The sequence below is a fragment of the Plasmodium vinckei genome, assembly GCF_900681995.1.
Source record: "Plasmodium vinckei vinckei genome assembly, chromosome: PVVCY_11".
NCBI lineage: Eukaryota > Apicomplexa > Aconoidasida > Haemosporida > Plasmodiidae > Plasmodium > Plasmodium vinckei.
This window is the reverse complement of record NC_051303.1, coordinates 694,939-721,882: the sequence shown is the minus strand read 5'-3', so window position 1 is coordinate 721,882 and position 26,944 is coordinate 694,939. Positions and strand designations below refer to the sequence as shown.

The 26,944-nt window shown below is 21.9% G+C and overlaps 10 protein-coding genes across 10 annotated transcripts; 6 read left to right on the top strand and 4 right to left on the bottom strand.

Moving 5' to 3' along the window:
• Positions 1-92: 92 nt before the first annotated feature.
• Positions 93-731, bottom strand: PVVCY_1102060 (conserved Plasmodium protein, unknown function; the record flags this gene model as incomplete). The annotated part of the gene is made up of 1 exon (XM_008626167.1): positions 93-731. One exon carries the CDS (start codon positions 729-731, stop codon positions 93-95), a length of 639 nt encoding a protein of 212 aa, XP_008624389.1.
• A 740-nt stretch (positions 732-1,471) lies between these two features.
• On the bottom strand, positions 1,472-3,094 carry PVVCY_1102050 (cleavage stimulation factor subunit 1, putative; the record flags this gene model as incomplete). Its single annotated transcript, XM_008626168.1, has 1 exon — positions 1,472-3,094. One exon carries the CDS (start codon positions 3,092-3,094, stop codon positions 1,472-1,474), a length of 1,623 nt encoding a protein of 540 aa, XP_008624390.1.
• A 1,933-nt stretch (positions 3,095-5,027) lies between these two features.
• PVVCY_1102040 (merozoite surface protein 10, putative) lies at positions 5,028-6,341 on the top strand (the record flags this gene model as incomplete). The annotated part of the gene is made up of 1 exon (XM_008626169.1): positions 5,028-6,341. The coding sequence occupies one exon, from the start codon at positions 5,028-5,030 to the stop codon at positions 6,339-6,341; it is 1,314 nt and encodes a 437-aa protein (XP_008624391.1).
• A 556-nt stretch (positions 6,342-6,897) lies between these two features.
• On the top strand, positions 6,898-9,420 carry PVVCY_1102030 (conserved Plasmodium protein, unknown function; the record flags this gene model as incomplete). The annotated part of the gene is made up of 1 exon (XM_008626170.1): positions 6,898-9,420. One exon carries the CDS (start codon positions 6,898-6,900, stop codon positions 9,418-9,420), a length of 2,523 nt encoding a protein of 840 aa, XP_008624392.1.
• A 702-nt stretch (positions 9,421-10,122) lies between these two features.
• On the top strand, positions 10,123-10,932 carry PVVCY_1102020 (conserved Plasmodium protein, unknown function; the record flags this gene model as incomplete). The annotated part of the gene is made up of 1 exon (XM_008626171.1): positions 10,123-10,932. One exon carries the CDS (start codon positions 10,123-10,125, stop codon positions 10,930-10,932), a length of 810 nt encoding a protein of 269 aa, XP_008624393.1.
• Positions 10,933-11,282: 350 nt separating this feature from the next.
• PVVCY_1102010 (conserved Plasmodium protein, unknown function) lies at positions 11,283-11,813 on the bottom strand (the record flags this gene model as incomplete). Its single annotated transcript, XM_008626172.1, has 2 exons — positions 11,283-11,590; positions 11,735-11,813. The coding sequence occupies 2 exons, from the start codon at positions 11,811-11,813 to the stop codon at positions 11,283-11,285; spliced, it is 387 nt and encodes a 128-aa protein (XP_008624394.1).
• Positions 11,814-13,653: 1,840 nt separating this feature from the next.
• PVVCY_1102000 (conserved Plasmodium protein, unknown function) lies at positions 13,654-14,694 on the top strand (the record flags this gene model as incomplete). Its single annotated transcript, XM_008626173.1, has 1 exon — positions 13,654-14,694. One exon carries the CDS (start codon positions 13,654-13,656, stop codon positions 14,692-14,694), a length of 1,041 nt encoding a protein of 346 aa, XP_008624395.1.
• Positions 14,695-15,269: 575 nt separating this feature from the next.
• PVVCY_1101990 (splicing factor 3A subunit 2, putative) lies at positions 15,270-15,965 on the bottom strand (the record flags this gene model as incomplete). Its single annotated transcript, XM_008626174.1, has 1 exon — positions 15,270-15,965. The coding sequence occupies one exon, from the start codon at positions 15,963-15,965 to the stop codon at positions 15,270-15,272; it is 696 nt and encodes a 231-aa protein (XP_008624396.1).
• Positions 15,966-17,358: 1,393 nt separating this feature from the next.
• On the top strand, positions 17,359-24,108 carry PVVCY_1101980 (conserved Plasmodium protein, unknown function; the record flags this gene model as incomplete). Its single annotated transcript, XM_008626175.1, has 2 exons — positions 17,359-17,574; positions 17,677-24,108. 2 exons carry the CDS (start codon positions 17,359-17,361, stop codon positions 24,106-24,108), a joined length of 6,648 nt encoding a protein of 2,215 aa, XP_008624397.1.
• A 688-nt stretch (positions 24,109-24,796) lies between these two features.
• PVVCY_1101970 (conserved Plasmodium protein, unknown function) lies at positions 24,797-26,739 on the top strand (the record flags this gene model as incomplete). The annotated part of the gene is made up of 3 exons (XM_008626176.1): positions 24,797-25,858; positions 25,956-26,445; positions 26,555-26,739. The coding sequence occupies 3 exons, from the start codon at positions 24,797-24,799 to the stop codon at positions 26,737-26,739; spliced, it is 1,737 nt and encodes a 578-aa protein (XP_008624398.1).
• Positions 26,740-26,944: the final 205 nt, after the last annotated feature.

The window sequence follows — 26,944 nt, the reverse complement described above, 5'->3', positions numbered from 1 at the left end:
TTTGTATTTGGAAAATTATGGCAGCCCATGTCTTCTAATCTATCCATGCCCACAATTTTTCTGTATTTTTAAATATTTTATCATTATCTATATTATTCTACATTATTACTGCTTATGCAATTTTTTTGAACATCAACAATCTTGAGTTGTATATTATTTATTTTATTAATTAATTCTTCATTTTCTTTTTTATAAAATTTATTTTCATTAATGAATTTCTTTTTTTCATCTTCATCAAAACTACTTGTCTCATTTGAATTTATTTTAAAGCAATTAATAATATATTCATATGGATTTTCAATTTTATCTTTATTTTTTAGTAAATCCAAAAATATATGTACAAAAATAAAAAATAGCTTACTTTCAGATATATATTTTCGAAATTCATAATCCTTTTTTTTATTTTTATTTTTCATGGCTCTTTTTATTAATTTTATTATATCTTCATGTTCAATATCAGATAAGGTTTGATCTTCACTAATTCCAATATTGTCATCATTGCAACCTATGCATTTTTTTTTAATATCATTATCAACCTTGTTCGAATCATCATCGTCATTTATTTTGCTGTCCAATCCGTAATTTATATTATCAAATAATTTATTTTTTTCTATAATACTATTACTTACATAAGAAATATTGTCCTCATCCGAGCTGTCTAAACTGGTAGTACTAGGGGTAGCAATTTTTACTATATTTCCCCACACATGCTCTAACTCCATGCTTTCCATTTTTTCACTCTATTATTTCCAAATTTATTATTATTTATAAGCTCAAACAAGTTTATATGCATTAACAGATCGAGCTTGCACACACATTCATGTCAAATGGACTAAACAAATTTTAAATATCCTACTATTTTGCATATTTATCACTTTCTACATACAATGTGTGTACATATGTATACATATTTTACTTTAACATATTTTATCGTTTTTTAATTTACTTTACATTTTATGTAAAAAAAATGAAAGACATAAATAATATTTCCTATTGTGCATTGGAAATAGACGCCAAATGAAGATCTAAAACTGTATCCCTAATATATATTACTTTGAAAATTTAAAAAAAGAATTAAAAAATGTAATAACAATTACAGTTAATTTTTGCATTAATAAAAAATATCACAATTTCGCATAGCATGCTAATGTGAGAGCATATATTGTATGACATATAAACTGTTAAAAAACAAATGTTTGAAGAAAAAAAAAACTGCATGTCAAATAATCAAACTTAAAAAAATCACCTTAAATATCAATACATCAAGCAAGCATATACGCAGCAATAGACATGCTATATAATTTATTTTCATAGCTAGCTAATTAAGCTGAAAAAAAAAAAAAAATTTTTTTTTTCTTTGCTTAATATTATTAAAGAATATATCATTAAATCTGAAAGTGTTAAGATAAGACAGTCATATGAATTTCGTCAATTTAGTCGATTTTGTGTCTTTATATCTTTACATTTTTTATTAATTATCATGGGAATACATTTGATTTATTTTGATAGTTTTACAAAATCCATCATAGCTAGCTGTATGAACATCCAATCCATCTCTTGCATTTATAATATCATTAATTTTATCATTATGTACATTTTGTATATTATGTTCTATATTACCAAAATAGGAATTGTATATATAAAATTGTGAATCAAAAATATCATTAGCTTGAACAATATTAGCTATAAAACCTTCATTATTCATAAAAATACTTTTATTTGATATACATGATAGTCCATTTCCAAATGTATATAATGTCTTAAAATTTCTCATATCCATTATTTTTGTTTGGCCATCTAAACCGGATGTTAATATATAAAAATTTGATTTATTAAATTCAATAGATTGTATTGAATATCCATTGTGTGCATTATATTGAGTATGTATTAAATTTGAATTAAGCCCATCCCATATTTTTATATTTCCATCAACAGAAACTGACCCATATATATGCCCATCAGAAGTTCCACTAATCTGATTAATAGTTGAACTATGATATGTACTTTTATTAGTTGTCATAAAACAATTTAAGGTTTGAAGGTCATATAATTTTATTATATTTTCATTTTTATTACATGCATATAAGAAATCACCACATGGGTGCACATACATTGATATAAATGGATTTTTATCCTGAATGATTATATTTTTCTCTTCATCATTTTTCTTATTTTTGTCTTTCATATGTTTATATTGGTTGTAATATAATTTTTTTTTTTTTTTCAAAGCTTTATTTATATCAATAATATGTATTTTACAATCATCGCTAGCTGAAAATAAAATATTTTTTATTGGATGAAATTTTAGACTATTTATTTTTTTTGTGTGTTTATTATCTATAAGAAATATTTTTTTTTTTTTTAAATCATTTATTTTTATCATTTTTATGGTACTATCTGAACTAGCGGAACAAAGAATATTTCTCGATGAGTTGTTAGCACAACATATACATTTATTTTTATGAATGAGTTCTATACGACTATTAATTTCGTAAGAGTATGTTTGTCGTATGTTGTTGCTATTATTTTCATAGTTTAGTATTAAATTATTATTATATATATGTGTTTTTTTTTTATTTAAAGAATTATATTCTGTTAATTTATTTATGTTTGTTTCTTCTGTCTCTACTACATTCGATGAATTATTATATAACCTTTTTTGATACAAATTAAAAAGGAAATTATTTTCACTATTTGCATTTTCTTCTAAATTTATTTCTCTTTTTAAAGTATTATATGAATCAACTAAGTTATCATCAGCTAGCTGTTTTAATACACATTCATAAAATGTCATTTTATCAATACTTGAAAATACATTATCTTTTTTTTTATACTCATTATTTTCAACCTCATTATTATCGTTGTTAATATCATCATTTTCAATTTTGTCATTAGTTGTATAATTTTGTTCATTCATTGAAGGATCACACTTATCATTATTGTTTTCTTCATTTATTTCGTTTGACTTATTATTTTCATTATTCTCTTCATTGTCATTTTTATCTATTTCACTCTTGTCCTCATTTTCATCACTCCCATCTTTGTTATCTGTATTATTTGATGAAAGAAAATTCTTCGCTAAAAATCCTTTCATTAATTATTTTTTATGATCAGTTTTACATTGATGTATTAGAAATCTATAAATATAGCACATGCCTATTCATGCTTTTTAGATTTGTAGTCGTCACTGCTGAACTATTATTACTATATATTTTTTTAATATCTTTTATACTCCAATACTGTTAATCACATATATATATGTATCATTTTTCTCTCACTATATTAATGGTACTAAGGAAAAGCATTGCATGCCTTATACAAATGATATGACAAAGCGGATGCTTATTTATTAAAATAAGTAAAACACGAATAAATTAAAAATGAAAAAATAAAATTGGCATTTTATTCCATAATATCCAATTATCTACTCACTATCCATGTAAATGTATTTTTTTTAAATAAAATAAAAAACGGATGCAAATAAAACTATCTGAAAACATTTTCTAAAATTTTTTTTTTGTTAACGTCACTTAATATATTAGAATATGAAGCAAGTTTATAAAATGAGAAGCTGTAAATTTTTTTTTTAAAGGCTTATATATACACGAAGAAGAATATGTGTATTTTTCACCTTAACATAGAAGGAAATTTATTGAATAAATTATTTATATTAAAAAATTTTATTTTTAACAATATTTTTCACATATTTATGTGTATATAGCTGTATATTAAAATGGCATGGTTTTGTTTTTCCAATTCTATAATACAACCCCCAAAAGTTCTATGAATTAATCAAAATTATGCAAAAAAAATAATCATACCATTTTAATATACAGCTATATACACTATTTTTCAACTGTTGTAAATAGTATAATTTACATTATTACTATTATTTTTTTATATAAAAGGGTTGCTATATATTCTTATGAAATAATAATATGAAAATATTTTTATGGTACGAGCAGGGTATTATATTTCCCTTTTTATATGTTGATAGTACATATATAATTACGTCTTTTTTTAACATTCGAAAATTATAAAAAGTTATTTTATGTCTATTATTTTAAGCATTGTTTTTAAAGGGACATTTTTAAAAATGCAGTATAACCTAAATAGCAACTCCTAATGAAATTATTTATTATTTTTATTTCCTTCGTTTTAAATTTTTACTATAACATAAATAGGAAGAAAAAATATATAAATATACATAACCAGCAACTTTAGCTGTATTTATAAGTAATTCATGTCTATAATTTTCTTTTCCTTTTTGAAAAATAAAACGGTACTATATCAACCATCATTTGTGGGATATACAATAAAAATGTTGCGCATATATTCGATCTGATGTTTATCAACATTTTTAGACAAACTTATCGATTACTATAGTTTTTATATATACACATAATGCTATATATATTTATATATGAATATTTTCTCCAACTTAATTGGCATATTTTATCACACGCTTAGAAATTCTCACCATTTTATGCACAATGATGTGTATTGTTTTCTATACATTGTAGTTGTCTAAAATGTTTTTTTATTTTTTAACAACCTTTTTATTTTTTTATTATTAATTTGAATAATTAATATACAAAAATACAAGGACAAACGTAAGGAAATATCTATGCCAATTCACTCAACCAATTTAATAATAACAACCAAAATAATTATAGAAATAATTAAATAAAAATTAATAGTGCATTAAAATATGAATAAATACGTTATGTTCTTATTATATTTTTTCACAACGTTTTTTTATGTGTTTTTGTCTATTACATAAATTTATTATTTTGTTATTTGGACAATTGTTAAATTCATTTAATTCAGTTATATTTCTTTTGTTATAATTTATATATTTCTATTGTTTTTACAATTTATATGGTTATATATTAAAAACCATATTATTATACAAAGGAAATATTAATATTATACTATGCACATGCGTGCAATGTGATATTACTTATTCTAGTATCAGCTAGCCATATTTCTAAATCATTTTTTTATCTATCTTTGTTAAGTAAAATATGATACTTATAAAAAGGAATAAATTATTTACCTTAACACTTTTATTGGTAATATATGCAAATAATGCAGTCCTTTCAGATGTCAATGATAAAAATAATAACATAACTACCACTCCTCCAAGCCAAGAAAATAATGAGGAAGATGTTATAGAGGAAATCGAAATTGACGATATTAATATAGGAGATTATATTAACATGGAATATGAAGATGACGAGATAAATAATATTAAAGAGACACATTTTATAAGAAAAGAAAATTATAATAATCCAACAAAAAATAATGTTTCACCACCACAAAATAATCCAGTTGAGGATTTAAAAGAACAACCAAATTCGGTTAACACTCCAAAAATTGATGCATTTAAATTTGTAAATCATGAAAAAAAAAACACTAAAAAGTTTGAAGAAAATATGGAAAATAATAAAAAGAATATATATAACAAAGATCATTCTTTTCTAGGAAAATTCATTCGTATAATTCCAAACATTGAAGATTTTGCTAAACCAAATGACTCAGATTTTGATCAATCAGAATATATAGTTGGTAATACCCCTGATGTTAATAAATCCGTATCAGGAGAAGGTGATGCTAATCAAGAAAAAGGTGAAAATGGAAATTCGGATGGAGGAATATCATCACAAATAAGTAACGATGCTAGTACACAAAATGGCAAATCAAATACTAATGGTGATGTAAAAAATAAAGATGGTACTTCGGCTAATGCTGCCCCAACTGATCCAGCTTTAAAAAGTGATGAAACCGCAACCCCTGCTATTGAAAATAATCCAGAAAAAAAAAGTGGAAATGGAGAAGATGTAGATCATGCGGAAATAATGCGTATAACAATGTTAGAAGAAAATAGAAATCTTAAAGAAACAACTAGAATCATAGATGAGACAGTATACAGTTTTGAAAGGTTTTTTTTAAAATGTAAATTTTATATAACTGCTATTACAAATTTTGTAAAATTTAAAACTAATCATATATGTGAATATTCAAAGTGTGGTGATCATGCACGATGTTATATTGTTGAGAAGGATAAACAAGAATGCCGATGTCTAGCTAACTATGTACGAGATACTACTGTAGAATATTTTAAATGTATTCCTATGACTACTAAAGATTGTGCAAATAATAATGGAAATTGTGATAAAAATGCTGAATGCTCAATTAAAAATAGTAATATTATATGCCATTGTTCATACAACTATTTTGGAGATGGCATTTTTTGTGTTCCAAATTCCAATTATAATAATTTTTTACATATATCCCTTATTATAATTGGTTGCATTCTTCAAAAATTTCTTTTTTAATTAATCATATAACAATAAACATATAATTTTAGAAGGAAATGCAATGAAAAAAATTATAATAAAATAAATTGAAAAAATTAATGAACCATGATAAATAGGAAAAATAAATCATTTGCCTTGTGCAGTATCAATTATCTCCTTCCTCAATTGAGGTAATTTCATGTATATGCATTATATTGTATTTATTTATATATTCTTTACTCTTTATTGTTTTTTTTTTTAATTTTTTTATTTTATTAATTTTTTTTTAATATTTTATAATATTTTCAATTTTGTGCTTTATTAACTTCCAAACCCTTTGGTTATCATTATTTAATTATTATGATCTACATTCGATTAACAATGTGATGTTATGTTTGAATTCCTATGATTTTATACAATATGTAAGTATATGTATAGGGATGCTTATTTAAAAGCATATATTTACTTGGATATGAGATTCATACGCATATTCCATCCCTCTCATTTTTTCATTTCTTGAGGGGTAACAGATTTTCACGCATGCTTTATAAATTTATATAGAAAAGAAGAATGTGAATAAGAGGAAAAAAGAACGATGACTATGTACAGAAAATATGACTTAATTGGCTTGTATAGGAGAAATAAAAAAAATGAAAATTTAATTATAGAAGTTAATAAAAAACTTAAATTACCCAATTCTTCTGGTATAAAAAAGGATGTAAAACTATTTGAAAATATAACAATAGATAAAAGAAAGAAAATTCATATATTAAAAGGGTCAAAAGGAAAAGACACACATATTATTGGTTGCAATAATACCAACTATTTCTCTATATTTCAAGAAAAAAAAAAATGTAATAATAATTTTCGATTTTCTTTATGTTTTTTTTCCCATAATACAAAATGGGACACCAAACTTTTTAGTGAAAATAAAAAAAACACTATTAGTTTTGAACATATTGTAAGAATTTTGAAATCATTAAACAAAGGGAATAAAAATGTTGAAAAAAACCTTGATCTTCTTTTGCCTCATATATATGCAGAATGTGAACAAAATTACATTCACTTTTCATGCATTTTACATAATCTTCATAAGTTAAGAAATAACATATCAAAAAATTATAAAGCAAAAGTATATGAGCAATTTAAAAAACAATTTATTGATAATATAAACATGTTTAATTTAAAAGAAATAACGATAATACTAAAATGTTTGCTTGAAGAAAAAGTTATGAACAGTCATAAAATTATAACACTTTGTTCATACATATTTATTTATTATATTAGCATGGATATTTTGCATAAAATGGAGACAAAAAAAACTTCTTATAACTTCCTTTCCATTTTGAATACTCATTTTAGAGAATGTGTAAATCCTTTTTTTATATACGACATCGACAAAATAAGCAACAATTTGGATATTAACAATTTTTATAAACTGGTATATAACTTAAATGAATTAAATAAAGACAGTGAAATAAATTATATTCAATCCCAATTGCTAAAATATTCAAGTAACAGTTTTAATTTACATGACATATCAGCATTTATGAATTTATTAAAAAATTATAATTTAAAATGTTTCCCTTTTTATATATTTTTATCACACATTTACATTTCCTATAATTTTATGGGTAATAGTGATAATTATTTAGAGCAAAACATTGAAAAGTATTTTTTAAAATATGAAATAAATAAAAATAATGTTGTAATGGACAAAAAAGAAATTAAAAAAATGGAGAGTGAGCCATATAATAATATGAACAGTTCAGAAAATATAAATGTGTGCATAAATATATCCAAAAATGAAAAAAAAAATAATCCAAATATTTTACACACTTTAACAAAATCAACAACTAATAAAATCACCATTTTTGAATATAAAATGGATAAAGAAAATATAGATCAATTCGAAACAAACAAAAATATTATAAATAAAAAGGAGCTAATTAATTATTTTAAAAATGTCTACAAAGATAAATTGTTATGCTACAAATATGACACATCAAATAATTACATTATTAATACTGATTTAAATAAGAATAATCAAGTTTATATTCAACCAATAATATTCAATAAAAATGTTGAAAAAAAAAAAAAAAATATGGATATAAGAGAAAATGTTCATAGTCTTTCTGTTATTATTTATACTAGTATAAAATGCAAGTATAAAAATAAGTTTCTCTATATTTTGTCCAATTATTTGCTACTAAAATATATAAATTTTATAAACTTATTTGATATATGCAATATATTTGAATTGTTTATGTGTGATAGGCATATTTTAAAAAAAAATTGTGATTTAATTTTTAGTAAAATAAAAGATTTAATTTTAAATGAAAAAAATAATAAACCATTTGCAATATTTTGTATAAATATTACAAGAAGTAAAAATGAGTTACAAAATAATTTTAATGATAAAATTATTTCTTTATATAAAATTATTTTAAATAAACAACATACTAAGTCAGTCTATATCAGAGAAAATACAGTCATTTTTTCCAACATTATAAATTTTTTAATAGACCAAGAAATTAGTTCCATATTTTATTTATACTATTTAAGTAAATTTAACAAATTTATGACCTTGGCAATTCATCAAGAACAAAATAATAGTGATAAGAAAAATTTTATTTTCAGCATTATTGATATGCAAGATTTGGTTAAAACTTTTATTAATATTTTAAATATATATGACACAAATAATAAATCCTTTTTAGTTTTTCATAACAACATAATTTCTACTTATTTTAATAAATCAATTATTTTGATGTTAACCTTTTTAAAAGACATTTTTTTTACAAAAATAAATTTTATTGATACACATAATAATGAAGCAAAAAATGAAACAGACAATAATTTGAAAAAAACGAAAAATTTAAATAGAGTATGCCACATTTTATGCTCATTTGTATCATCATTTAAAAAATTACAAACTCATAATAATCTAATTAACAATTCAACATCAGATCTATTTTATAAAGTATTTGGCTCGTTTAAGGATTATCTTTATAAAAATTATGAACACCTTTTTAATAACAATATTACAAATAAAAAGGATTGTGTAAACATATTAAATATTATATTTATGATAAACAGTTTGAATGCTAACAAATAAATATTTTTTAAACAGTATATTTAAATAAAAAAAATGGTAGGCTTTATTTGTAGTGGGTGGCACGAACAAAAAATGCCCAGGTGATAAAAAGTCGAAAAATACTTTTGCCTTTGTTTTTATTCCTAAATTTTAACTTGCTTTTATAAATATTTTTTTATATTTTATCTTTTTTAATTACATATAAATCTTATGAATTTTCCAAGTGCCCATTTCCAGTTGCACATTTTTTGGTCTCATAAAAATTTGTGTTAAACATGTGCATATTTTTTTTGTTTTAAATTTGTTTTTATAATTTATAAATTGTCTTTTTTTTGTATACCTTCCATCCTTTTTAAATTGATGTAATTAAAACAAATTCTATACAATCATAAGAAATTATAAAAAAAAACGACAGCATTACAACAAAATCTGTTTTCTCTATTTTAATTTATTTAAAAATAAATATAATAAAATATTTTTCAAAAAAATATGACATTTTTATAGCAAACTTCCACCTCTTTTTATAAAATGGGTGTTAAAGTGTGTTTTATTATGTATACAGGATAATTATTAAAAAATTATAAAGTTTTAAAAAATATTTTTTATAGTGTTTGAAAATAGTGTGCCACTGCATTTTTTTTGTTTCTATCTCAATTTGGCTCTTTTCTTTTCTATTAATTTTATTTTTCACCCCCCATACAATATCCATAAAATGTGTCTAAAATGAAGCTACTAGGGTTATATATATTTTATTTGTTGCCCTTTTTTATTATTTGCTCTGAATTGGAAGATTATCAAAAAATAAAAAATATAGTGAATGAAATTGATGAATGTTCAGAAGAAGATGTTGAATTTATGAACAATTATGTTAATAAAATGTATTGGGTATGGACTAATAATTTTTTCCGTTATTTAAAATTGAAGGCTTATATTTATGAAAATGATATAGTTTATGACCAAATAATAAAAATGGAAAATATTATACAATTATTAACAGATAATTTTATTGTCTATAAAAATAAAGAGGAATTTATTAGAATTGCTTTAACTATATTATCAAATGAGAAACATTTAAAAAATGTAATAATCACATATGTTCCTAGAAATAAAATCAAATTTTTTCAAGATCTAACCGAACAAGAAATTATAAACCTATTTATAGATGAAAAAAATAATGTAATAAACTCATTTAATAATATACAAAAAATGAGAGAATTTCGTGATGTTGCCAATTCAAAATATTATTATCATAAAAAATTGTTGGAAAATAAATCGGAGCAAAAAATTGATGATGCATTAGTTCCTGAAAAAAAAGAAAATCAAAATGATGAAATAAATAACAATGGAAATAATAAACAAACAAAGAATGCCATCACATTTTCTATGAATGATATATTGGCAATTAAACCTATGAATTTTGATTTTTATGACAGAAACAAATGGAGTACTTATTTTTATTTTATCAATGATGAAGAGCGTGTATTAATAGAAAATGATTCAGGTAATAACATTCCCAATACAAATCCTGCTTAAGCTTAGATTTGTTAACAAATTTTATACCATAGACATACATGCATTTGTTTTCACCATATTATGGTGTAACTACCAAATATATATTTACACACAAATTTATAAATCCTCCTACATAGTATGCTCAAAAATATATATATTATCTTTTACTATTAAAAAAGAAAAAAGAAGTTTTTGTTTAAAAAAATGTAGATTTACACTAATGTAGTAGGTATATCAAATATGCAACGAAAATGTTACACAATTTATATTCTCTACTACAACAAACATATAATAAAACAGACTCCCTTAAATAAAATGTAATGGGAAAAAAGGAAAGAAAGCAAAAAAATTTATATAACATAGTAAGGATATCATTTTTCAATGGGGTAGAAAAAATTGGGAACAATCTTTTCTTTTAATTCAACTTGATTTTTGCTGAAATTTATAAAAAAGTAGTCCCGAATTTTAGAGTACCATTTAACATTTGTTAATGCTGTTTTTTTGTTCTCTTCATTTTTATAAGTTTCAATTAAATCTAAAGCAGACATTTTGTATTTTATATATTTATTATATTTTAATGGGTTATAATCCTTATTTTGTAATTCGGTACTAGCGTCAATATCATTATAAATCGAGTTCACGTCGCTTAAGGATAATTCCAAAACATGTTTATCTTTCCCTAAAATGAAATGTAAAAGTTGGAGAAGCATAAAAACTTGTTCATACACCATCTATATGTGTGTAAACCCATCCATTCTTTGATATATATATATGCTTATATGCGCATATTTTTATGGTATCTTTTTATGACTTTCGATCTTACCAACTTGGATCCTTTGGATTGGTCTTTTCCCATAGAGCAAAGCTGTTGATGGGATTTTTTTGGGAATAAGATTTAACATTTAAAAAACACATAAAAAATATATATAATTAATAAGTATGAAAATAAGCTAAGCGGAGAAAATACTCAATAAAGCGCGTTTATGGCTATTCATTAATAAAGAGGCGCCTTCTTTAGCTGTTTAAGGCATTTTCTATAAGAAAAAGTCAAGTGTATATATTACAATGTGTTATATGCATATATATATGTGTAAAGGGCCACATAAATTATTGTTTCTGAATATTTAAAAATTCTTTTTGATGAATAATTTAGTAATATGTTATACATTTCAATTATATGCAAATTTTATTCAAAATTTTGCTTACTATTTTACTCAAAAGTGGGTAATGGATATATGATAATATATATATATTGTTATATTTTCTTTCTTCCCTATATTTACAAATAACATTTATTATATTTTTTCATTGCATATTTTTTTTTAAATATACTTTTGTTGTAGTCAACAAATATTAATTGGTGAAATTATTGTTCCTTTTTCCCAATATGTTTTTATATTTATTGTTTACTCATAAATATTTTTTTTTGTATGCGTGCGCTAGTGGGACGGATATAAGACTATGCTATTAATTTTTTAAAAAAACAAATAACCTAATAAATTATAAATTATTTATGTTATTATTGTTGAAAGTATTTTTTAAAATATATTTAACAGCAAAAAGCCATTTGTATTATTAGATATTATTTTATTTAATAAAAATACACAATGAAAGGGAATCTTGTGTACACTATGTATATCATCATATATAAAATTTTCAAAATGCTACTACAGGAACCATTGTAAAACTAGTAATACCTCAAAATAAAACACTTTTTGTTTGTTCTTACATTATCTCTATATAAAGCATGATAATTTTTAGCTAATTCTAAATGCTGTGCCTTGTTCTGTTTGCACACACATCAAAATATTAATAAAGCATAATATAGTGTATGCATATATACAATGAAAATACCTACATAAGATCTGGCAAAGACATATTATTTTTATAAGCCCCATTAATATGTATATTTATTATATCTTTACAAATTGAGAATATTCACCCATCTTTATAATTAAAAAAAATTAAAATAAAACATATCGAAATAAATTGTTTTTAATAAGAAAAATATAGATCATGTAATTTATGCTGAATCACTCTCTTTTTAAATATACATGAACTTGTGAGTATTGAATTATTCCAATGGGAAAGGAAATAACAAATATTGTTCTTTTTCATTAACGAAAAATTGGCAATGAATGATATATATTAAATATTATATGCATATAAGCATATATAAAAAGCATACTATAAATGCATAAAATTATCTCTGTGAATATATGCATTTATATTTGTTTATGTACTAATTAATAAGCTCGATCTATGTGTGCATATGCATTTGGATAAGAATAATGCCATTTATTGAAATCCAAAGTATGTATTAAAAAAAAAAAAAAAAATAGACAATATAGCGATTTTTTAGCTACCTGAAAAAAAAAAAAAAAAAAATAATTAATATATACATTTTTTTATAACATCAATTTATAGTGAATATTATTTTTGAAATATATTTTTATATTTTGTTAAAAAAATATAAAATATTCTTTTAAATTTTACTTGCTTCTTTAATTACTTATTTTATGGCAACATTTTCTACATTCTTTTAAAACCAATTTGTTTAAGTTAACATTTATTTGTAATATTAAAATATTCTTAAAGGAATTTGTTATTGTTACTTTGTTTTATATTTAAAAAATATTTAATTCATTGTTTTATTGACAATTAAATATATATAATAACAGCTTTTTTTGTGTTTGTTTCTTTTAAGACTTATTATTTTATTTTTCAACCAAAAATACGATAATGGTAAAATTATGTACTTTCCCACTATTTTTCCTTATATTTTCTTTTTTGAATTTGAGTGCGATAAATGGTTTTGATAATATCGATGGAATAGTACAAGACACTGAAAATGCAGAAATCGTTTCAAAAGATGTGTCTCCCGATGGAATTATATTGAATGAGCAAAATGAGGATGAGAATTACCATATCCCAAACGTGTGTTTCGATAATACGAACTACCAACCACCACGATATATAGGAGATAACAAAGATTATTTATATAACCAAATTGGAGAGATTAGTAATTCATTTTCTACTAATTTGAACAAATATACAAAATTTATGCATGAATTATATGGTTTATATAATGAGAAAATTGATGTAAGCATGGACAATTTTAGACATGGTTATATATTTATGCAAATACATTTTTCAAAACATAAAAACGAGGATAGTACTGTTAAATTAATGGTTGATTTATATGGAAGTGTAAATAAAATACATTCAAGTGGGATTGAATTAGCACAATGGTCGTTTGAAGCCCAGCTAAATCAATGTGAGTTGGCACAAAATAAAATCAATGTTTCTATTACTGACGAGGTTTTCATGATCCAAGATAATGACATAGTCAAAGGAGATCAGAATGCATCTACACAAGATAATACTAATTTACAGAATGCAGGCAGTCCTAACAAATTAAACAATTTGAATAAAATACATGCATTACTTATGGAAAATAACATTGATAGTACAGAAAGTTTTATTGCATTAGATAAAATAAGCGAAGATACATTTCAGGTTAATAAATTAGAAGATTTCTTGAGTAATTGTATGATATTTGCAAATACTAATACGAATAATGCTGAATTAAAAAAGCACAAAACACAACAGGAAAGACAAATATATCGAGAAACCTTATTTACAAATTTTAAGCAAAGTATAGTTAGCAAAGATATGGAAAACTGCAAAAAAAATTACGCATTGTTAATATCTAATAGTAGCATACCATCTAAATTAATGTATGTTTTTATATTGATAGCCGCTATTATTTATATTTTGTAATAATTATACACAAATCAAAGTATCTAGTGATTAAATTTTTGAAACAGTTATTATGATAGCTATTTTTATTAATTTTTTTTCATCTACATAAAAAGTTGTAGATCATAATATATATCCACTTTTTATGTACATATAATGAATATATATATATATATATATATATATGTCAAGTTTGATCGGTACCAAAAAAATGTATATATACATAGAAAATAATAATAATTAAAATAGATAAACGCTATAATAATCATAGTGATATAAAAGAAATGAAAAACAGGCAATCCATAGTGTATGCAAAGACACACTATGTGCATGTATATCATTCCAATGAAATATTAAGCCAAACATTTCAAATTACATGCTTTTATAATTAAATTTTTCAAAAAAAAAAAATAAATGTATAGAAACAAAGAAAACAAATATGCTGTAAAAGTGGCATACTATATAATATGTGTACGTTTTTAAAAAAAATTATACTATGTTAAAAAATATAATAATTAATTATATTGCAATTGAAAAACAAAAAAAAAATTATCAGCTCTATTTATGTCAATAATATGAAATATAGGCTGTAAGTATTACCATTGCATATGAGTTGGTAAAATGTTAGGGTTGTTTCGAATAGGGGTATAACCAGGATGCCTTAGAAAATGAATTTGCATAACAAAAATTTTTTTTTTTTCAAACCATTTATAATAAAAATCATCATTTTCATCTATATCAAGATTTGGTATTTTAAAGGCAATAGTTTCATAAGGTTCTGCAGCAAATAATAGATATTGAAATTTTTTATCGACGGGTTCAATTTTTTGCTCAAAAGATGACATAAATCGAAATTTGGGTTTAGTATTTTCTTTTATATTTGGAAAAGATAATTCAAATAATATTCCAAGTTGATTTTTTTTATTTCGAACTCTTGTAACATCATATCCAGGTTTTCCAATTTTTACAATTTTTTTTTGTTCAGGTGGTGGTTTACTTGATTTATTAGTCATTAATTCATTTTTTTCCTTTAGCAATCTTTGTGCTAAATTAATTTGATGTTTTTTTCCTTGTGTATGGCACAAATATGAACTTTCATTATTATGCAAAGTTAAGCATAATTTACATTCAAACATACCAACATTATTTTTCAATATATAAGGATCTTTAGTTATATCAATATTTTCTAAAGCTAATTGCTTTAATCTTTCTTTTCTTTCTTGATTTATATCTTCTCTGGTTTGTGGCATGCCACTACCTGTTTTATGCCCCACACGATTTTGAAAATCCATTTTGTTGGCGTGTTATACTAAGTTATATATTATGAATCTCTATGTGTGTGCGCTGACCAAGAAACGCAAAATCGTAGGTTAAAAGAAGTTGCAAAGGTAGGATATATTGTGAAAATATTGTGAAAGTTTTATGAACAAAATATTTATATGTAGTCCTATTGCTATGCAAAAATAGGTACACTACAAAGTTTCATTGTCCAGAAAAAATGTATGCAATAAGAAATCGATCACATATATAAATATATTGTATTATCATCAATCTGAATATTTATGCTGTACTATAATTTTGATTGAACTTTGTATAAGTTAGATTCTAAACTATTATTATTTTGTTGTTCATTTTGCATTGCTTTAACTGGATTAGCCAATGCAAACTTCTTTCTCTCTATAATAATATATAGTGAAAAAGAAATGATAATAAATCTTTTACTAACTATTATTGCATATTTTCCTTGTTATATTTAATTCAAATTGATTGCAGTTGATATATTTGTTTCCATAAAAAAAGAAAGTTATTTAATTTTTATAAAACATAATTTAATTTGATATTCATAATTTTTGCTAATATCAATATGTATAATAAAACTATAAATATATTATTGTTGTTATTACTTTATTTTAGGAAAATTTTCAATTTTTTTATCATAATTTTTTGCTAAATAAAAATATGTATATATATGCAATATTATATGTATTAATTTTTTTTTTTTTAAAAACCCTTCAAATTTTGCTGGTGGGGGTAAATAAAATATACTAAATAATTATGCGCATATTTTCTACTACAATAATTATTAGATAGAAATAAATAAACAAGAATGAAAAAGTAAAGATAAAGTCAAAGTTTGTATTTTTGTTAATTAAAAAAATAATTAAAATTTTTCAAACATCCAAAATAAGGATATGTATACATTTGTATAGTAGTATCCCATTTTTAAAGATATGGATTTTGAAAAAAAAAATCGAAATTCAAATAAATAAAAGTCAGCAAAATATTTATATACATATGATGTAGTATTACCCAATTCTATAAAAATGTTAAAATTTTCATTCACATAAAATGGATGTTCTTTTTAAAGCAGACTTGTTAATACATAAAAAATTAAAAATCCATAATGTCCTTCTCAAATAATATGATAAAGAATATATAAAACAATATTTGTTAATATAGCAACTACACAGTTACATAGCTATATAGTAAATAATTAGTAATGTTTATGCAGAATATATTGTGGATTGAGACAAAAATATGTATATAATTAGTAAACATATAGTACACACAAGTTGTTATATTTGTTTGTGCTGCTCTTTGTCATAATTAATATAAGGATAAACATGAAGACAGATGAATTATGTACTTTCGAAACAAATAGATTAAGATGCCCAATATTAAAAAATGAAAGCATTTTCTATTTTGTACAAACTAAATGGGAATAAAAGAAATAAAAATGATGAAATATTATTTTTTTCCCTATATGCTAATAAACTCTATTTTTACATTGGCTCAACAAATGGAAGAATATATATTTTTAAGAAAAAGGAAACATGTTTATTTGGATACCTTCATTTTGTAAATCTAATTAAAAGCCGAACCTCCGAAGTTATTACAAAGGTTAGTCATTATGAAAATTTATATCAACACACACCCATATGTATAGCTATTTTTTTTTGCTATATTTCTATACTAACTCTTTTTTTGCTTTCCTTTTCGCAGATTTTTGTTGTAGACAAGTTTAAGTTGCTCATTCATGGGACAAGCAATGGCGACATATTCCTCATAAAGGGAAATAAATTAATAACAGGCAAGGAAGTAGAAGGAAAAAGTTTGAAAAAAAATATTTATATGCTAAAAAATAAATATCACAAAAGTAGTATAAGTAGTATTAACATATTAATAAGTGAAAAGAATCAATTGATATACTTATTTATTGGGGATTTAGACGGGATATTGTCATGTTTCATTTTAAATGAAAAATTAAAAATAGAAAATGATGAAGATTGCATATTACTTATTGATAAAATGAATGGTTCAATTAATAATATCGAAATATCGAGAAATAATATTTTAGTTACATGTGAAAAATATAATACAATTATTAGTTTGGAAGATGTTATTTTAAAAAGAGAAAAGAAAATAAATAGTTTTAAAAATATAGGGAAAAAGGAAAATAAAAATTATTATAAATCTGTATTTTTAAAAGCAAAAAAAAAAAAAATAAATACTAATACAATATTAAGTTTACGACAAAATGGGCGTATATGGTTAAGTAAAGATGAAAAGGTAATAAATACTTTAGTTTTTTATTATCCTTCTTATTATTTTTTTTATCTTTTTTTTTTCAACATACCCCGTTATAATAATACTAGCCATAATACAACAAGCGATCAAACCGAAAATGTTTTTTTTTCTTTTGATTTTTATAAAAAATATTTTATTAATAATAAATATTTTATTACAATAATACATGAGATATTGGAAAAATTTACAAACTTTAATTTATTATTAAAGCCCAATGCAAATGTTTGTTACAAATTTACAAATTCACATTTTATTCTGTTTGAACAAACAAATCCTTTTTCCTATTTTTTAAATAAACATAAAAATACACACACAGCTAGCGGTCTTTCATATTATGAAGAAAAAAAAAAAATGGATGAAGAAAGTTTAGCTAAAGATATAAATAATATTCGAAAATTTATAAATGATAAATTACAAGATGAGTTGAAAAAAAATGAATTAAAAAATGAAAGAAATAACAACATAATCGAATGTCTATCTTTTATTCTGAACAATTTAAATGATACAAAAGAAATACTAAACAGGATTAAAACTAAAAAAATATTTATAATTAACATTAAAACGATACATATAGAAGAGATAATGAATTTAAATGCAGGGGTTTTGTGTGTAAAGGGAAGAAACAAAATAGATGAAGTAAATAATACTACTTCTCTAAGTTCTATAGATGATAAAAATAGTAAACATAGCCAGACAAAAGAAAATCCCAATACATATACCACATCATTAAATTGTGCATACAAAATGGGAAACACAATTGAAAATATAAAAAAGTATAAAGACTACTTACTCCATGATACAATAATTGATTCTATAAAAATTGAAAACAAATTATATATGTTATATTATAGTGAAAGTATAAATAATGATATATATTTTAATTTTAATATGAAAGAAAGTATGCATGTTTATCCTAATTACTATCAAAGTGATGTCTATAAAGAAGAAGTAAATAATAATCGAAGTAGGAACGGACTAAATTTTTATTTATGTGAAATTTACTTTGAACAAGATTATGAATTAATAAAATATATAATTTACCATATTAAAAAAAAGAAAATAAACCAACTAAACAAATCGAATCTTTTAATTTTTTACTTATTTATAAATATTTTTCAAAACTGTATAAAAGATGAAAGAAAAGAAACGGGCTCAAAATATTATGACTCCAGTTTTTTTAATTTTATTGAAAAGGATATAAATAGTTATGACAACATAGTTACTGTTTCAACTTTTGAAAGTGCTAAAAATAGTCTAGCAAACAATATAGAACGTATAAAAATAAATACTGAAAAAATATTTAATCAATCGAAAAATAGTAAAAACGATAAGAGTAATATTTTATTAACTGATAAAAGTTGTATATATCAAAAAGACTTATTTTTTTTTTGTAATAATACATACAATATTAGTGGTAATATATTTCTATTTTTCCATTTTAATATTAAAAAAATAAAAAAATTATATAAAATATTAAAAGTTGTTATAGAGAGATATAAATACATTTTTCAAAATATTATAGCTAATGTAGTATTTCCAAATATTGATAAAACATATTTTAAAAAAAACAACAATAACTTTCTTTTAATTAATCAAGAGGATATAAAAAATGGAGACTTATTTATTAAGTTTATTCAAAATGATCAATATTTATTATTCCAAATCTTATATTATTTTTATATTTTTATATACCTAGAAATTATAATTTCAAATTACACACATAGAAATAATAATGCATTTACAAATTTCCCAATTCTTTCAAACCAACATCCAAATAAGTCGCCATCAAATGAGTATGTCCAAAATGGAAAAAAAAGCAGCAATCTAAATAATAGCACCTCTAAACATTGCAACTTATATATTGTACAGGTTGAAAAATCAAATAACGTCCCCATAAAAAGTAAACAAAACAATTTGCATGTCATAGGGAAGTGTGTAAAATATAGATCGAGTTATAAAATCCGTAATAGGAGTGATACAAATTTAGAGAAAAATATTTGCCTGTATAATTATCCTGAAATCTGTGAAGAAAAATATTTATTTTTTAAAATTAAAAACCGTATCACTACTAAATCGATGGAACTATATCGAAATATAAATTCTATGCTTGTCTTACAATTTTTTAAAATGAAAGAAGACAAAAAGAAAAAACTTATTATGATTTATAATAATATTAAATTTTTAAATCGAAAAAAAAAATATATAATTAAGAAAAATTCTTTATTAAAATTAGTAAAACAAAAAGCAGGAAAATATGCAATTTATCTTACTACCACTATGAGTAAAGCTAATAATTTGGAGAGCAAAAAAAATAAAAACAACACTAATATACCTGGTCATAAAGTAAATGAAATAAAAGGAGTCACTAATTTGAACGCTTTACCTTTTATTCCTAGACCTACAAGTTTGAGAAGTAATAAATGTAATATCAAACATTTTGATAATATTCTTAAAACAATTTTTTTAATAAAGAATATTAAAAAGGAGAGAAATAATATAACTAATTTAGAGTATATAAAAAAATGTCTAACTATACAAGACTTGTTTAAATTTACAAATAAATTATATTTATATAAAAAAATATTACAAGGAGTATATATTATTAATATAAATGAATATAAACAATTATATGAATATTTATTTTTATTTGAAATTTTTTCACCATTTTTTTATAACAATATGTGGATATATTCTTTTTGCGAAAATTTAAATATAAACAATCAAAAGTGTAAAGAAGAAATGGATAGAAATAATTATAAACAAAATGACGTACCTAATCAAGAACAAAATTATTATAAACGGTCTATAAAATTTATAGCAAATACAGATATACAATACTATCAAAAATTAAATGATCTAATTCAAAGTAATAATATATTTTTGATAGATATTTTATTAGGAATATATAATAGTATAACTACTGAGCAATATGTTAATCCTAAATTTGTTTTTAAAAAATTTTGTAATTTTAATTATTTATGTGATTATATTAATTATATTAAAATAAATAAAAATAATTCTATTTTGGATAATAGTGAAAAAAAAAAATATTTACGTTTGTGGAGTTATGACCCAGACAAGTTTGAGAAAGAAAATGAAATGCAAGCCCATATATACTTTTGTAAAAAAAGTAAAACAAAATCAAACACTTTAGAAAAAACTAACAATTTTACACCATCAAATGTGAACTTACTAAAACAAAAAATTAAAAAAGTTAAAAAAATGCAAGTAAATATGTATGCTACCCATTTTGACGACACATTAAATGAGTATATTAACCTGAGAAATAGTATTTTTTTAAAAAAAAAAAAAAATGAATATAGTAGATTAATATATTTTAAAAATTTAGACTTGTTTAATTTTATTAAGATTGCCTATTTTTTATGCAAAGCTAAATTAGAGAAACATTTATATTTAAAAAAAAAAAAAATATGGAGAGAAATACCGAGAAAATATTATAAATTTTTTCAAAATAAATATGACAATACTGAAAAGATTGATATATGTAAAAACGACTTTAAAAGCTTATGTTGTAATAATAAATTATGCTACTGCTTATGTTGTTTTAGCATTTGGAGGAAAACAAAAACAACATCAAGTTGGTGTAATGTATTTAATTTGTATGGCAAATATTCCCGTGTGTGTAAAAGACGGGTACTATATAAGCACTACAAAAGTAAAGATAGTAATAGTTACACAAAAATAAAAAAGAAAAAGAAAAAGGATAGCATAAGATATGGCCATAATGAATGGAATGAAAAAATGTGTGTTGAATTACTGGAATATATTAGTAAAAGAGATAAAAAAAGTTTGAAAAAAAAAAAAATAAATATTTTATATAAATTGTTCTATATTTTAGTAGAACTGAAATGGAAAAAAACCATGTTGTTATTTTTAAATATTTTTAAAAAATACAAATCAAAAGAGTTACTATTTTTGCTATTACTACTAATTAAGAGTCCATTTAAAAACAAAATTAAACAAGATGAAAATAGTTGGAGAAAAAAAGAAATTTACAAAAGTTGTAATTACACAAAACTATTCAAAAAATCTATCTACCATTTCTACAATAATTACACTACCATTTTAAGGAATAAAACAAATTTTGAAAACAATGCAATGATTTTTTTTTTGTTATTTAAATTAGTAAAAAATGGAGCTAATTATTACTACGTGATAATGCTTATAATATATCACTTTTTTTTAGACAAGATATTTTTTTTAGAAAATGTAATATTACAAAAATATAAAATGCCAAAGGAATACTTCCTATTATATTTATTTCTATTTAAAAATAATCCATTTTTTAAAAAATTTCTTTTTTTTAAAAGTTTTTTTTTATCATTCCATACAAAAGGATATTTTTTATTTGCTGATTATGTAGTTATAAAAAATATTTTAACATCATGTTATAAATTATTACCATTTGATAATTCGAATTATTTAATTGTTTTAAATAATTCTTTATATTTACATTTTTTTAAAATATATAAATATTTTTTTGATCAAAATTCATTTAATTTTTCTTATTATCATTTTGCATTCTTTATGCTTATCTCTTATTTTTATCTTGGATATTTTACACACATTAAAAAGTTTCTAATAGATTTTTGTGGAATTTTTTCATCATTACGTCGTGCATTGCAGTCTGGAAATCGTGGAGAAGAAACATTAACTAGAACAACGGGAGAAGCAAACAAAGTGAACAGAACAACCACATGCCAACCAATACACAGTTACAAGAACGACATTCATTTACTCACTAGGAATAGTAGTAATCTACTTCATAAGGACATTCCCATCGTTTTTAAAAATAAAATAGACAATAATACATCCTTTTTTACGATAAAAAAATTCACTCCTCAAGGTATAGAAGGTGATACTACACATTGCCAAACTAAACCAATCAACGTAGACAATCGAATTTTACAAAAAAATGATCATCTAAATTTATTAGATAAACAAAATGAAGGTTTTGAAAAAGATATATTGAACAGTATTGATGTTTTAATACAATTCTTTTATGAATTATTGCTAAAATTATTGTGTGAAATAAATTTCAAAATATATGACAATCAAATTGAGCTATTAATATTTCGACACAATAAAAACTTAGATATATACATACAAATTAACAATTTTATAAATAACTTTTATGGATCTTCTACCTTATATTATGACAAAAATCAAGATTGTTCAGAAAAAACAGACAAAGAAATAAACAATGGAAATACAGGAAATATAATAAACTTAAATTTTTATGATAAAAAAAATAACATCCATATATTTTTAGAAATAATTAATTTGTTTTTTAATATATATTATTGTTTGTTTTCCATAAAATTAAGTTTAAAAAAAAAAAAAAAAATTATAAATAAAAACAAATTTTATAGTAAATACCTTTTAACCATAATTTCAATATTATTTATGCTAGCGACAAAAACGGAGGAGGGAGACAAAAAACAAAATAAAATGGAAAAGAAACAAACTCAAATTGTCTTTCCATTTTTTAAAGACATGCATTTTAATAAAAATTATAATAACAAAGAAGAATGTTATACTTTTTCAAAAGGATTGAAAAAAAAAATAATAAATAATCTGCAAATAAAAAAGAAAGGGCCCTCATTAGCAGCCCTTTTTTGTGTATTATGTATTATTCAATATATTAACTATTTTAAAGACATGAAAAAAAAAATAAAACAAAAAATTATTTTTATAATTAACTTTTTTGGTGCTAATCAAAATTTGGCATATTTAAAACAAGACTGCAAAGAAAATGTATCTTCAAAAAATATTCATGAAATTTATAAAACAATTATAAAAAACATACCACAAAATATTAAATAGTTAATTGATTGTTTTAAAAAATTTTAAAATATATATATAAATTCAAAGAATTTTTTTTTTCTTTTTTTTTTTGTTTTCCATGGTTGTGTACTCACTATTATATTATGCTGCTATATTTTGTTACATTTTTTGTTATTATATTTTATTTTTTTTTATTATTTTCATTAAACAGATTTTGAAATTTGCCATATTATTTAAACCCTCATTAATATGCAAACTTTTATATATACATATGAAATATTTACAAAATTTTGAAAAATTTGTTATACATTCTGTTTTTCTTTATATATGCATAATAATATGCTAAAATAAATGAAAATAAAATAACAAAATTTCAAAATAAATAATAATTGAAATCAAAAAGGGAAATAAAAAAAAAAAATAAATAAAAGCGTTAAATATGTAAAGAGCCAGGTATATTATGTGCATTTACATTTACATCCACAGTTTTGTATCCCCATTTTAAAATACAAATAAATAATAATGTAACAAAAATAAACATATGTTTAAATTATAATTTTGCCATATATATAATATGTAATTTTGTCTGTTATATTTTGTTATTTTCTTTTAATTATATTTAATTATTTTGTTACTTGAATACTTCGTCATGTTAAGTGTCTTTTCAACATACACACACATACATATATACATACACAAAGTTTGAGATATAATTTAACCCTTTACGATGGGTAATAAAATATCTGATAATAAACAAAAGCAACTAATTTTATATAAGGATATAAAAAATAGAATAAAAATAAAAAATAATATTGACATAAAAGATAATATATATATTTCAAAATTAACGGAAAATGATCTATCCATTTTAAATGATGATATCTTCGAGTCCTATAGTCCATTTCATATAAATGAACAAGCTAAAGAAAAAAATAATGAAAAAAATAATGAAAAAAATAATGAGCAAAATAATGAAAAAAATGACAAGGACGAAATAACAGTTAAAATTAATTTTGTTAAAAAAAAAAAAGAACAAACATCAAATAGTAAGAATAATGAAAATGAAAAAAAAGAATTTGAACTAGACTATAGTGGTTTTTTTAGTGTAGAAAAATTAATAGACAATGATGAAATTGATTATATAAATTTTATTAAAAAAAAAAAGTCAACATTATCATTGGAGGATAAAGGAAAACACAATGGAGAAATCAAAAAGAAGGAAAAAGATAATCATTTTAAATATAAAGAAAACAAAAAAAATACATTATTAAAAAAAAAAAAGACAGATCATGCTGAAGATAAAACGGATTTAAATAAAATACAACCTAATGAAATTTATGAAAATTATAGTAAAAAAACGGAATTAAAATATGTGAAAATTAATATGAACATGCAAGGTAAAAATGATAATATAATTGAAACGAAAAAAAAAAAAATTCCTATTAATTATATAAATTGTGAAATTAATAAAGATACTACTAATGAAAATACATGTATAAAAGAAAAAACTCAATCAAATTCTAAATTTTTAAATATACTTAAGGAAAAAAAAATATTACAAAATATATTATCATTTTTAGCTTGTAATGATTTACTTGAATTTCAAAGAACATGCTCAATTATTTATATATGTGTTAGCGATTTTTTAGATTATATATGTTTAAATATATATTCCAAATTTAATAAAGAGTACAATTCATATTTCAAACCAGTCAATTTTTTTTACAAGTATGAATATTTATACACGGACAAGCCCTCTTCCCGTCTCGATTGCATATTAATTGCAAAGGTAAAAAAAGACGAAAAAAATATGAAAAAAAAAAATAAATTATTTTGCTATTTTGTATATATTTAATGTTGTTTTTTTATTTTTGCTACGTGTACAGGTTGAAAAAAGCTGCACAGGATACAACAACAGATTTGGTTACAAACATAAATATATATATGATAAAAAAAAAGGAACATATTATGTATATTTTAATTTTAATGTTTTAAAAAGCAATTCATCAAAAACAATTGAAATACATAAAGATATATCATATAATAATGGAGATGATATAAATATTTCACATATAATTAATAAAGACGCATGTCCAAATGATTATATTTGCATACCTATAAATTTATATAATTTTTTAGGTACTGTTAATTATAAATCTATTTCTTTTTTTCCAAATAAATTAAGTAAACATTTAACATATAATAATCAATTTGATGATCAATTATGGTATAATTTAAATGAATATAACTCTTTAATAAAAGATAAAAATTTAATATCATCTGAATGTTTTCTTCCTCACCTAAAACATGTTCAAACTATTTATTCGGGAATGGATGTAACTATTATGAAGTCTACCTACAAAGCCGTTGAGCCAGGTAAAGGACCTTTTCAACTACTACCTCATCATATATATATATATATATATATATATCACATACTTCTGCTTGACTTATTTATTATTTTTTTGTTTATTTTAATTTTTAGGAAAACTAGGGAGACGAAGCTACCTTTTATGGGGAAACTATTTTATAATTAAAAATAAATATGATCCAATTTATATTTTTTTAAAAAGAGAGGGTTTACAACATGATTATTTATATCACAATTTTTATTTAAGAGTTGGTGATAATATTGTTTTTTATTTAATTAAAGGAGGAAATAATATTTAAACTTTATACACCTGTGTACAGGCTTATTTATTTGGTGTGTGTTTTTTGGATTTTTTTTTTGGAAAATTTCCTATTAAAAATATATGTTGTTATTTATCCTCTTTTAGCTAGCTATTTTTTTATTATATTTTTATTCATGCTCATATGAAAACTCTATAATTATGATAAAATTTGCTTCACATTTTTAATCATAATTAATTAGTTA